At 44.5% G+C, this 12,463-nt stretch overlaps 1 protein-coding gene across 1 annotated transcript in view; it reads left to right on the forward strand.

Moving 5' to 3' along the window:
* Positions 1 to 12,463, forward strand: part of LOC139400846 (adenylate cyclase 5) — a 131,518-nt gene that overhangs the window by 83,006 nt on the left and 36,049 nt on the right. The window contains exon 4 of the mRNA XM_071145442.1: positions 11,260 to 11,371. Coding sequence (XP_071001543.1) covers positions 11,260 to 11,371 — 112 coding nt within the window. The remainder of the gene's footprint in view (positions 1 to 11,259; positions 11,372 to 12,463) is intronic.

The raw sequence follows: 12,463 nt of genomic DNA on the forward strand, positions 1-12,463 counted from the left end.
TCTGTAAAGGGAGTAGTACACAGCGTTGTACGAGATCTTCAGTTTCTTGGCAATTTCTCGCATGGAAAAGCCTTAATTTCTCAGAACAAGAATAGACTGATGAGTTTCAGAAGAAAGTTATTTGTTTCTGGCCATTTTGAGCCTGTAATCGAACCCATAAATGCTGATGCTCCAGATACTCAACTAGTCTAAAGAAGGCCAGTTTTATTGCTTCTTTAATCAGAACAACAGTTTTCAGCTGTGCTAACATAATTGCAAAATGGTTTTCTAATGATCAATTAGCCTTTTAAAATGATAAACTTGGATTAGCTAACACAACGTGTCATTGGAACACAGGAGTGATGGTTGCTGATAATGGGCCTCTGTACACTTATGTAGATATTCCATACATATTCCAACATTAACAATGTCTACACTGTATTTCTGATCAATTTGATGTTATTTCAATGGACAATTTTTTTTGCTTTTATTTAAAAAACAAGGACATTTCTAAGTGACCCCAAACGTTTGAATGGTAGTGTATTTAAATACTACAGTGGTGGAGCTTCCATTTGGAGCGGCAGGTAGCCTAGCAGTTAGAGAGGCGAGATGGCAACTGGAGGGTTGCCAGTTCAAATCCCTTGTCTGACGGGAAAAATCTGTCGGGAAGTGAGCTGGCAACCGGAGGGTTGCTGGTATCAAATCCTAGATGCCATTGCCTGCTGTTGAGACTTGTGCAAGGCTCTTTGTCATTATGGGGTAATGTATGTAGATTGATAAGGAACAACAACAGCTCCTAGTGTGGCAGCCTCCCACACCTCTCCAAAACCTGTATGTGTCCTTCGGAGGGGTTGGGTTAAAAGTGGAAGTCAAATTTCAGGTTGACTTAGTTTGCAATTGACCAATAAAGTAATCTTAATTTCAAATCAAGGCACTCTTGAATTATGAAAAAAATTATAATAAGGAGAATGCAGTCTTTAAATTGTCATTATTTGTCTTGGTTCAAACCCCAGAATGGGGATCCATATTTATAGTTATCCAAGGTCAATTGGAAGGCAGCATCCCCCATCCTCCCCTTCCCATTCCTTCCCCTCTCATCTCCTCTCCTCTAATGCTTGATGGCTCTCCTCCTAATCACAATCTGTGGTCATGACAACAGCTCTCTGGGACAGAAATACAAGGATGCTAAGACTCCAGCTAAGAGCGACCACATTCACTGAATTCTTAGGTGTAAGCAATGGGAGTGTGGGCCTACTGGGTGGAGCACCAGCGTTGGGAGTATGGGTCTACTGGGAGGAGCAGAAGCAATGGGAGTATGGGCCTACTGGGAGGAGCACCAGCAATGGGAGTATGACCCTACACTGAGGAGCACCAGCAATGGGAGTATGACCCTACTTGGAGGAGCACCAGCAATGGGAGTAAGAGCCTACTTGGAGGAGCACCTGCAATGGGAGTATGAGCCTACTTGGAGGAGCACCTGTAATGGGAGTATGAGCCTACTTGGAGGAGCACCTGTAATGGGAGTATGGGCCTACTGGGAGTAGCACCAGCAATGGGATTATGGGTCTACTGGGAGTAGCACCAGCAATGGGAGTATGGGCCTACTGGGAGTAGCACCAGCAATGGGAGTATGGGTCTACTGGGAGTAGCACCTGCAATGGGAGTATGGGCCTACTGGGAGTAGCACCAGCAATGGGAGTATGGGTCTACTGGGAGTAGCACCTGTAATGGGAGTATGGGCCTACTGGGAGTAGCTCCAGCTGTCCCTGTGATAAGCTTATACCTATCCAATTCTTTCATATGAACAGATTGGGGGTAGAGACTAAGGATTGTTTCTGGACAGAACCACTGTCTCTGGTTTTGTCTAGGTTGACTCTAGATGGAACCATCCCCTCCTCCCCCAATGATTATTTTATAACCTCGTAACACCCTTCTCTGTCTCTCTCTATGCCCCTGTTCCTTCAGCTCTATTTTCAGCGTATAGACATATCTTATCTTGTCCCCATTCATCTTCCTGCAGGCAGGGCTGCTAGTGGCATGGAGCTGGGCTGTGTGTACCCTGTGATACTCATGTGAGCGTATTTGTCTCTGAAGCTGCTCGTTTCTTCCTCTCTCTCACTCTCTCTTCCCTGTCGTCTTTATCTCCATCCCGTGATGAAAGAAAAGAACACAGACAAATATATCAAAAGATATAATTACCCAATTTTAGTCCCCCCCCCTCCCTTTCTAGATACAGGGGCTAGGAAAAGTATGTGAATCCTTTGGAATTACCTTGATTTCTGCATAAATTAGTCATACAATGTTATCTGATCTTCATCTAAGCCACGACAATAGACAAACACTGTCTGCTTAAACTCATAACACACAAACAATTATACGTTTTCATGTCTTTGCTGAACACAGCGTGTAACCGTTCACAGTGCAGGGTGGAACAAGTATGTGAACCCTTTGATTTAATAACAGGTTGACCCTCCTTTAGCAGCAATAACCTCAACCAAACGTTTTCTGTAGTTGTGGACCAGACCTGCACAACGCTCAGGAGGAATTTTGGACCATTCCTCTATACAAAACTTTATCAGTTCAGCAATATTCTTGGGATGTCTGGTGTGAATCACTCTCTTGAACTCATGCCACAGCATCTCAATCGGGTTGAGGTCAGGACTCTGACTGGGCCACTCCAGAAGGCATATTTTCTTCTGTTGAAGCAATTCTGTTGTAGATTTACTTCTGTGTTTTTTGTCGTTATCCTGTTGCATCAACCAACTTCTGTTGTGCTTCAATTGACGGACAGATAGCCTTACATTCTCCTGCAACATGTCTTGATAAACTTGGGAATTCATTTTTCCGTCGACGATAGCAAGCTATCCAAATAACTTCACAGATCTTCATTGTAACGGGTCTAAACACTGTTTCCCATTAATGAACAAGCACCTGTGGAACGGTCGTTAAGACACTAACAGTTTACAGACGTTAGGCAATTAAGGTCGCAGTTATGAAATCTTAGGACACTAAGGGGGCCTTTCTAATGACTCTGAAAAACAACAAAAGAAAGATACCCAGGGTCGCTGCTAATCTACGTGAACGTGCCTTAGGCATGCTGCAAGGAGGCATGAGGACTGCAGATGTGGCCAGGGCAATAAATTGCAATGTCCGTACGGTGAGACGCCTAAGACAGCGCTACAGGGAGACAGGATGGGCAGCTGATCGTCCTCGCAGTGGCAGACCACATGTAACAGCACCTGCACAGAATCGGTACATCCGAACATCACACCTGCGGGACAGTTACAGGATTTCAACAACAACTGCCCGAGTTACACCAGGAACGCACAATCCCTCCATCAGTGCTCAGACTATCTGCAATAGGCTGAGAGAGGCTGGACTGAGGGCTTGTAGGCCTGTTGTAAGGCAGACATCACTGGCAATAACGTCGCCTATGGGCACAAACCCACCATCGCTGGACCAGACAGGACTGGCAAAAAGTGCTCTTCACTGACGACTCGCGGTTTTGTCTCAACAGGGATGATGGTTGGATTTGTGTTTATCGTCAAAGGAATAAGAGTTACACCGAGGCCTGTACTCTGGAGCGGGATCGATTTGTAGATGGAGGGTCAGTCATGGTCTGGGGCGGTGTGCCACAGCATCATCGGACTGAGCTTGTTGTCATTGCAGGCAATGTCAACGCTGTGCGTTACAGAGAAGACATCCTCCTTCCTCATGTGGTACCCTTCAGGCAGGCTCATCCTGACATGACCCTCCAGCATGACAATGCCACCAGCCATACTGCTCGTCCTGTACGTGATTTCCTGCAAGACAGGAATGTCAGTGTTCTGCCAAGGCCATCGAAGAGCCCGGATCTCAATCCCATTGAGCACGTCTGGGATCTGTTGGATCGGAGGGTGAGGGCTAGGGCCATTACCCCCAGAAATGTCCGGGAATTTGCAGGTGCTTTTGTGGAAGAGTGGGGTAACATCTATTGAGAACTCCTTTAAACGGCATAGCATGTTCTCCGGAAACCATTCAAGCATTCACAGCCAACCTTCAGACTTGGATAAGGAACTGAGGGCCACAACGTCCCTGAGAACAACTCCCAGTGTCAACAGAAGCTCAAGAGATTAGTCGATCATGTCATGTCAAGCCAACCTGACTCCCAGGCAGTCCCCCCATGGCCTAGTGCTGAAATCGAGCTGTCGCTGCCTCTTCTCTCTCTTTGTCTCCAGATTGAATATAGAAAAGTGAAACTAGATGAGCTCATCTTTATCCACACTGTCGTAGTGTTGTGTATGTGTCCTGTCCCGACCACCAAGTGGAAACACATAATAGACAGCCCTATCAGTTACCTTGTTCTCAGGGAAGATTACCTGCCTCCACACACTCTCTCTCTGTGTTGAGTGAAGAAAGCCTCTGTTCTCCAACACCATTGGGACATACATTTTTCAATAGCATAGATTGCTAACACTCAGCACAGTCACATAGCCAGAAGTAATTGTGTTTTTCAATAGCGTAGATAGCTACTTGTCTTTAGCACTCATCACAGCACAGTCAGTCAAGTAGTCAGCCCACTGGAATGGTAATGGGGCTGACGTATTGGTAACATATATGATAAGGTGCTGTGGTGGCGGCTATTGTTAATGTAGAAAGTCAGAAAGTCTTCCCATGAACATTTTGTTTTGACAGGGAGTCATGCTGAGACCAAGGTCTCTTTTTCAGATGAGCCCTGGAATTACAAAATAATATACACATCACTACACTACAATAAGCAAAGCAGAGATACAAAACACAATCATTGAAAACAAACACATTGTTCTGTAAAAGGGTCCTCAATCAGCTGTCTGAATTGCCCTAGAGGCACCAAATCATCCAATTTTAGAGAGTTTAGGAGATTATTCCAAACATAAGGTGCAGATTTACCTAGCCTCATACGAATCATCCTGATTTCTCAGATTTTTTTGTATTTTTTGTAACTTTTAAACACTTTTTCCCCCCAATTGGAAGTTATGGTCTTGTCCCATCGCTGCAACTCCTGTATGGACTCAGAAGAGGTGAAGGTCGAGAGCCATGCGTCCTCTGAAACACGACCCTGCCAAGCCGCACTACTTCTTGACACACTGCTCGCTTAACCTGGAAGCAAGCCGCACCAATGTGTTGGAGGAAACACTGTACAGCTGGTGACCGAAGTCAGTGTGCATGCGGCCAGCCTGCCACAAGAAGTCGATGGGACAAGGGCATCCCAGCCGGCCAACCCCAGACCACGCTGGGCCAATTGTGCACCACCTCATAGGTCTCCCAGTCGCAGCCTGGGATCGAACCGCTGTAGTCTGTAGTTACACCTCAAGCACTGCGATGCAGTGCCTTAGACCGCAGTTTTATATGCCTCCTATAGCAAAGCTGTTGATGAGTCTGGTGGCACTGATCTGTCTCAATCCAACCGACAGGTTAAATTCAACTCCGCAGCCCATGGGAGACTGGATACTCGCAAGGTGTAGGAGATCGGGAAGGCAGTCTGGCCACCCCTCCATCCGAGAAGCTTCGATCCAGCTATGAAACAGCTTTGCCACGCTTGAGACTGACTTACCAGCTCCAGGACTCAGCACAGATTAGCCGGTAGCCTCCCAGTGCCACCCTCCCCCATGCCCACCGCAGTTCAGCAGGTCGTTTCCCCCATCGGATTCCATCACTACCACCAACATTGTGGGCAGCTCGATGGTGAGAGATATTGGCCTGCCTACGGTCTGTGGACCGACTAAGGTCCACTGCCATCCAGGAGCCCATGTCCATGACATCAACACTCTCCAGACCACGGTTCTGGCCAACTACTCCAATATTGACACTATTGTCACACATGTAGGTTTTAACAACCTTCGTTTTAAGCGGCCTGAGGACCTGAGGGAGGACTACAAATAATTTTTAAAGAACCTCCCTAGCACAGGGTAGAGAAAAATAATCTCTGGGCCCCTCCCATGCTACCGAAGGGGTTCCGAATAATTCAGCTAACTATTTGCCATAAACGAGTACCTGAAGAAAGTTTGCAATGACAGGAATGCCTCTCTTTGTGACAACTTTGATTTGCTTGGGAGCAACCAGCACTTCTTAAAAAAAGAGACCGGATTCACCCCAACCGCAGGGGTTCCAGTATTATTTCCAGCAACATCTAAACGGTTTTAGAGACTGACGGACAGGGTCTGGTAGTGCTCCAGTTCTCCCTGTCAGAATAAGCAACAGAGGACTTGGAAAGCATATCAACTCCTGTAGACATGATGAGTAACCTAGTTTATGTTCCTTTAACTCCACCTTCTAGTAAGTTTATACAAACTGTCATCTGTTACCATTATGAAAGATTGGAGACTGTCAGAAAAAATGCTTGTAAAGTTAATAATTTGGTAGTTATTCTATTCGTTACCTCGAGGCAGATGCCCCAGGGGCAGAGTAGCCCACTCTCATTGAAAATGGCTCTTTTAAATGTTCGAGCAATCACAAGTAAAACCTTTCTCGTGAATGACCTCATTACTGAGCACAAAGTTGATTGTTGATGTTTCTCACTGAAACATGGCTGTCTTCAGACTGTAGTGCTTCTCTTATTGAAACCTCCCAGCTGTAAGGACATTTGGCAACTTGGGTCTTTTGAGCATCATGCTATACTGTTTAAATGTCGGCCACCAGTGCTGGCCATAACCCTGTATAGGCCACCATAGCACTGCCCCACTTTCTTTACTGATTTAGCTGAACTATTGTCTATTGTCCTTGAGAACTATGATAAAATCATTGTGATGGGTGATTTTAATATTCATGTTGACAAAGAGACTGACTTATGAATCTTTTGAGCTCTATGGACTTTATCCAACATATTATTGGGCCAATGCATAACCGCGGCCATACTCTGGACCTGGTTATTACCAAGGGGCTTTCTATTGACTTGCTTTATCTGATCACCACTGTGTATTTTGTACCACCTTGTTGCCCATAGCACAGGGTAATACTGAACTCATTATTAAGAAACGCTATCTTACCTCTGAAGTTGCTACAGATTTTACTGAGTGTATGAACAGTACTCCATCACATATTTTGCCTTTCTCTTGTGTTGATTTATTTGCTAACTTTAATAGCAAATTAAGAGCAACCATTGATTCCATAGCTCCAGTAAAGTTGAAAAAAGCCAAATCCAAAGGGAGAGCCCACTTGGATGAGTGAGAAAACTTGTACATTTAAGAGAAATTGCAGAAAGGCAGAGCGGAAGTGGAGAAAGTCAAAGTTGTAAGTCCGTTATGATATTCTGAGAGAGGAACTTGGCATATACAACAAGGCAATTAGAAATGCCAGACGGGCTAATTTTTCTAACTAATAATCCAAATAATTTGAGAGTGATCTTCTCGATAAATCCTACCCACGCAAACCTATGTGAACTTTCCTCCATATATAAATGTTTGTGGCTAACAAACATTAGGCTGGGTATCAGTCTAGCAAGACCTGATGAGGAGTTTGATGATACGTTCCCTAGCCTATCTCGCAAAGGCACTACGCATTTATTTTTGGTTGACACAGACATGCTCAGGGAAGTGATATCATCACTTAAGCCTTCTACCTGCCTTCTCAATGCTATCCCCACCACCTTCTTCAAAACAGTTTTTAATTGCATATCTGAAGAAGTGCAAGCTACTGTTAATCAAATCAAATGTTATTCGTCACATGCGCCGAATGCAACAGGTGAAATGCTTACTTACAAGCCCTTAACCAACCATGCAGTTCAAGAATAGAGTTAAGAAAATATTTACTAAAGTTTAAAAAAATCGAATCAAATCAAAAAGTAAGAGGAAAATTACATAACAATAACTAGACTTAATTGTTCAGCCGTCTTATGGCTTGGGGGTAGAAGCTGTTAAGGAACCTTTTGGTTCTAGACTTGGCGCTCCGGTACCGCTTGCTGTGCGGTTGCAGAGCGAACAGTCTATGACTTGGGTGACTGTGACTTGGCACTTTCGCTTAGGCACTTTCCCCACTGCACTGCATTGCACTTTCCACCACTGCACTAAAATCTGCTATGGTGAAACCCCTTCTGAAGAAATTTTCAGTCAACCACTAACCTTCCATTCTTAAGCAAACTTCTGGAGAAATTGGTTTTCAAACAGCTAAATCATTTTTTAACTGTATTTAAAAAAAAATTGAATCTGGTTTTCAGGCCCACAATAGCACATTTACTACTTAGTTAAAGTAGTAAATGATCTTAGAGCCAACATAAATGCCAAACAGCTCTCTGTCCTCTTGGATTTGCATTCAACACTTTTGATCATGATGAAAGGGCGTAAAGGGGGGGGGGGGGGGGGAAGGCGTATTCCAAGTTGGAAGCACAGAATTGTCTAGAATGTCATTGTATGCTGTAGCGTTTAGCCCCAGACCATTATTCCCCCTCCACCAAACTTTACAGTTGGCACTATGCGTTCGGTCAGGTAGTGTTCTCCTGGCAACTGCTAAACCCAGAATTGTCCATCAGACTACCAGATGGTGAAGCGTGATTCATCACTCCAGAGTCCAATGGTGGTGTGCTTTACACCACTCCAGCCGACTCTTGGCATTGCGCATGGTGATCTTAGGCTTGTGTGAGGTTGCTCAGCCATGGAAACACATTTCATGAAGCTCCCAGAGAGTTCTTGTGCTGCGTTGCTTCCAGAGGCAGTTTGGAACTCAGTAGTGAGTGTTGCAACCGAGGTCAGATGATTTTTAAGCGCTTCAGCACTTGGCCGTCCCGTTCTGTGAGCTTGTGTGGCCTACCACTTTGCGGCTGAGCCGTTGTTGCTCCTAGACGTTTCCACTTCACAATAACAGCACTTACAGTTGCCCAGGACAGTGATAGCAGGGCAGAAATTTGATGAACTGACTTGTTGGAAAGGTGACATCCTATGACGGTGGCACATTGAAATTCACGGAGTACTTCAGTAAGGCCATTCTACTGCCAGTGTTTGTCTATGGAGACTGCATGGCGGTGTGCTCAATTGTATAAAGCTGTCAGCAACAGGTGTGGCTGAAATAGCTGAATTCACAAATTTTAAGGGGTTTCCACATACTTGTGTATATATACAGTATGTTACCCCTTGGCAGAGTTATCAGTAAGCACAGCATTGATTTTCACTGCTACGCAGACGTTACACAGCTTTACATTTCTGTGTCACTAGAGGATTATTAGACTGTGTTAGTGATTTAAATACTTGGATGGCACACAACTTCCTACAGCTAAATCAAAACAAGATGGAGGTACTTATTGTTGGAGCCAAAGCACAGAGGGAGATTCTGTCCGCACAGACAAAACAGCAGGTAAAAAAACATAGTTGTTATTTTAGATTCTGAACTCCATTTCATATCACACGTAAGGAATGTCACCAAAAAAGCTTTTTACCACCTGAGGAACATTGTCAAGGTGAGGACATTTCTCTCTCAGGCTGATACAGAGAGACTCATCCATGCTTTGATTACAAGAAGGCTTCCCTACTGTAATGCTCTTCTGTCTGGTCTACCCAAGAAAGCCATTGGTCAACTGCAAAACATACAGAATGCTGCAGCACGAGTACTGACCAAGACTAGATGGAGAGCACACATTACACAGGTTTTAAGGTCTCTGCACCGACTGCCTGTGAGTTTTAGACTACATTTTAAGATACTTCTATTGGTTTTTGGCACCCCAATACGTCAGACATGCTTTTACCCAGTAGGTCCCTCAGGTCCTCTGGCACTGGCCTTTTAACAATCCCAAAGCTTTGCTTTTCCTTAGGTAGATTTTTAGACGTTCTGTTTTTATTGTTATTATTTTGTTTTTTATCCTCTTATGTTTGTTATGTAGTAAATATTTCAGTTTTGATTTTCATTCTTAGTTTTTTTCTTCGAGTGAAGCACATTGTGTTTCATTCCATGTCTGAAATGTCCTGTATAAATAAAGCTTGGTTTGATTTGATGATGACCTAAGGTACACGGGAAGTTTGTTCAAGAGGGCTTTATAAACAAAAAGAATGCAATGCATCGATCTATGAGACTTCAAAGAGGACCAGCCTAATTTCTGATACAGAATTCAGTGATGTGTACTGAACCTGTCGCCTGTAATAAAGCTTAGTGCACTACGATGAACTGCATCCAAGGGCTTCAATACAGTGGCAGCCGCATTCATATACTGTGTTATAGATGATATCATCATAATCTATTACCGGTATGAATGTTGACGGAATTATTTGTTTTCTGCTATTTAACAAAGCCTATAAAGGTGCAATGACCTGGCCTGAAACCATATTCATGAACACTTAGAATACATTTTGTAGCTAGGAAAGACCTAACCCGAGTTTATCAAAGATTCAAAAATGTTTTGATAGGTAAAACAGTTTAGAGACAGGGTGATAATTATTTAGGTCGGAGGGGTTAACACCAACTTTGTGGAGAGGGAGCACATGGTCCGCCTTCCAAACCCTGGGGATTGCAGCAAGATAACCGTAAGTAAAAAAATATGTAAATGATTCCGCAATTAGGGCAGCAAAAGAAATGATCAAGTAAATCTGAGGTTTTTTGACAGCCATCTTAAGCAAGGCATCTAGCACATCACAGGTAGAAAGTTGTTGAAATGGGAACAAAGATTCACTAGAAGTTTATGGATCTTCCATCATGCCAAGTAGAGTCTGGGAGAGTGAAGAGCAGTCGACTCACTGACCAGGGTCAAAAAAAACATAATTTCTTTCAAATAAAAAGCCTTCCAAGGTAAAATGCTGATTAAAAGCATCACTTTTCTCATGTTTCTCAGAAATGGTACCATTGAATTGAATAGACCAGTGGCAATCAGCCTTGAGTCAGAGCCACCTCTGTACCCGTGGTAACGGCCGATGCCATTCAGTAAGAGTGGTGCGGCGTGGGTATTGGAGAGGAGGAAGCAATCATGACTTTCAGACTATCCTATAATTTCTCCACTTTATACACAGTTGTATTACTTCAGGGTGGGAAAAAAGGATAGGAATTAATTTAGCTTTTCATTCAACAGCTCTATCTGCTCCCTTATTCAATGTCTGGTTGGCTGGAAGGTACTGAGCACTGTGCTGAGTTCAATGTCTCAGCCAAGATACAGTATGTTAAGAGGTACTTAGTATTGATCCGAGACGAGTATTAAGGAAGAATCAGAAAGTGACCTGGAATGTTTTCTATCTGGTAACTGGAGCTAACCCTTTTTCTCTCTCTACCTCTCTCTATATATATCTCTGTGTGTGTGTGTGTGTGTGTGTGTGTGTGTGTGTGTGTGTGTGTGTGCGCCTGTGCGTCTTGCAGCATCCTGTTTGCAGATATCGAGGGGTTTACCAGTCTGGCGTCCCAGTGTACTGCCCAGGAGCTGGTGATGACACTCAATGAACTTTTCGCCCGCTTCGACAAGCTGGCCGCGGTGAGAACACAGGCAACCACACACGCACACACACACGCATGCGCACGCACACACAGACACACACACACGCACACACAGACACACACACACACACAGACGCACACAGACGCACACACGCACACACACGCACACACACACACACACACACACACACACACACACGCAGGTGAACCCTGCAACACTAGGATTGTACAGTACTCCTTTCTCCCACTTTGGAGTCCTTTCTTCTGCTATTTGAAATGCCAGCCAGATATAGTTGAGTTTACAGATAACGATGTAGATTTTTACAACTTTGAATTCCCTGACACAATTCACTGTGTGGTTGTGTACCCCCGCTGGTCTGCCAGCCAGGCCTCAACTATCACCTCATTAGCCCACTGCAGGGGCACTGAGTCACAGCACACCTCCCAGACATAGACCCATTCTCATCCAGACCCAGCATGGACCACTGTGACCTCCCTGGTACTGGCACAGAGAGCAGAGCACACACAGGCCCATATGCATGAACATACATACTTGCATGCACAGGCACGTACACATAATACAATCTGCATACACACATAGCTGTGCACACGCACGCACATATGAACAAACACACACACACACGTATGTGCATGCGAAGACACTGAGAACTGCCCATCTCACTAGCCACGTCTTAGCTGATTCCAGTACACATACACACATTCAGTTTCATATGTCAGATTAATCACATAGACGTATTAATGATGCAGTCAGAAGGATTTTCTTAAATGCACTTAAATAGATTTAGATCCTGTCAGACGTTCCAAGGAGGTCGTGAACACACACACACACACACACACACACACACACACACACACACACATACACCCACGTACTCTTTAATTTGCACAACACTAGGAGTGATTGTATGGATCCTGGTCTAAACAGAGCCATGTGCTGTGGAGACAGAAGGCATTCAGGTGGTTATCATGAGACATGAGCCTGCTGCAGTCCTATGCCCTGCCCAAGGGAGACACACACACACTCTCTCACACAAACCATTATGCTAGATATTTACAGTACAGCACAAGGCCAGACTCACTCTGCCAAGCAACCATTAAGGTCATATCC

This window comes from Oncorhynchus clarkii, chromosome 3 (genome assembly GCF_045791955.1).
Source record: "Oncorhynchus clarkii lewisi isolate Uvic-CL-2024 chromosome 3, UVic_Ocla_1.0, whole genome shotgun sequence".
In the NCBI taxonomy this organism is placed as follows: Eukaryota; Metazoa; Chordata; class Actinopteri; order Salmoniformes; family Salmonidae; genus Oncorhynchus; species Oncorhynchus clarkii.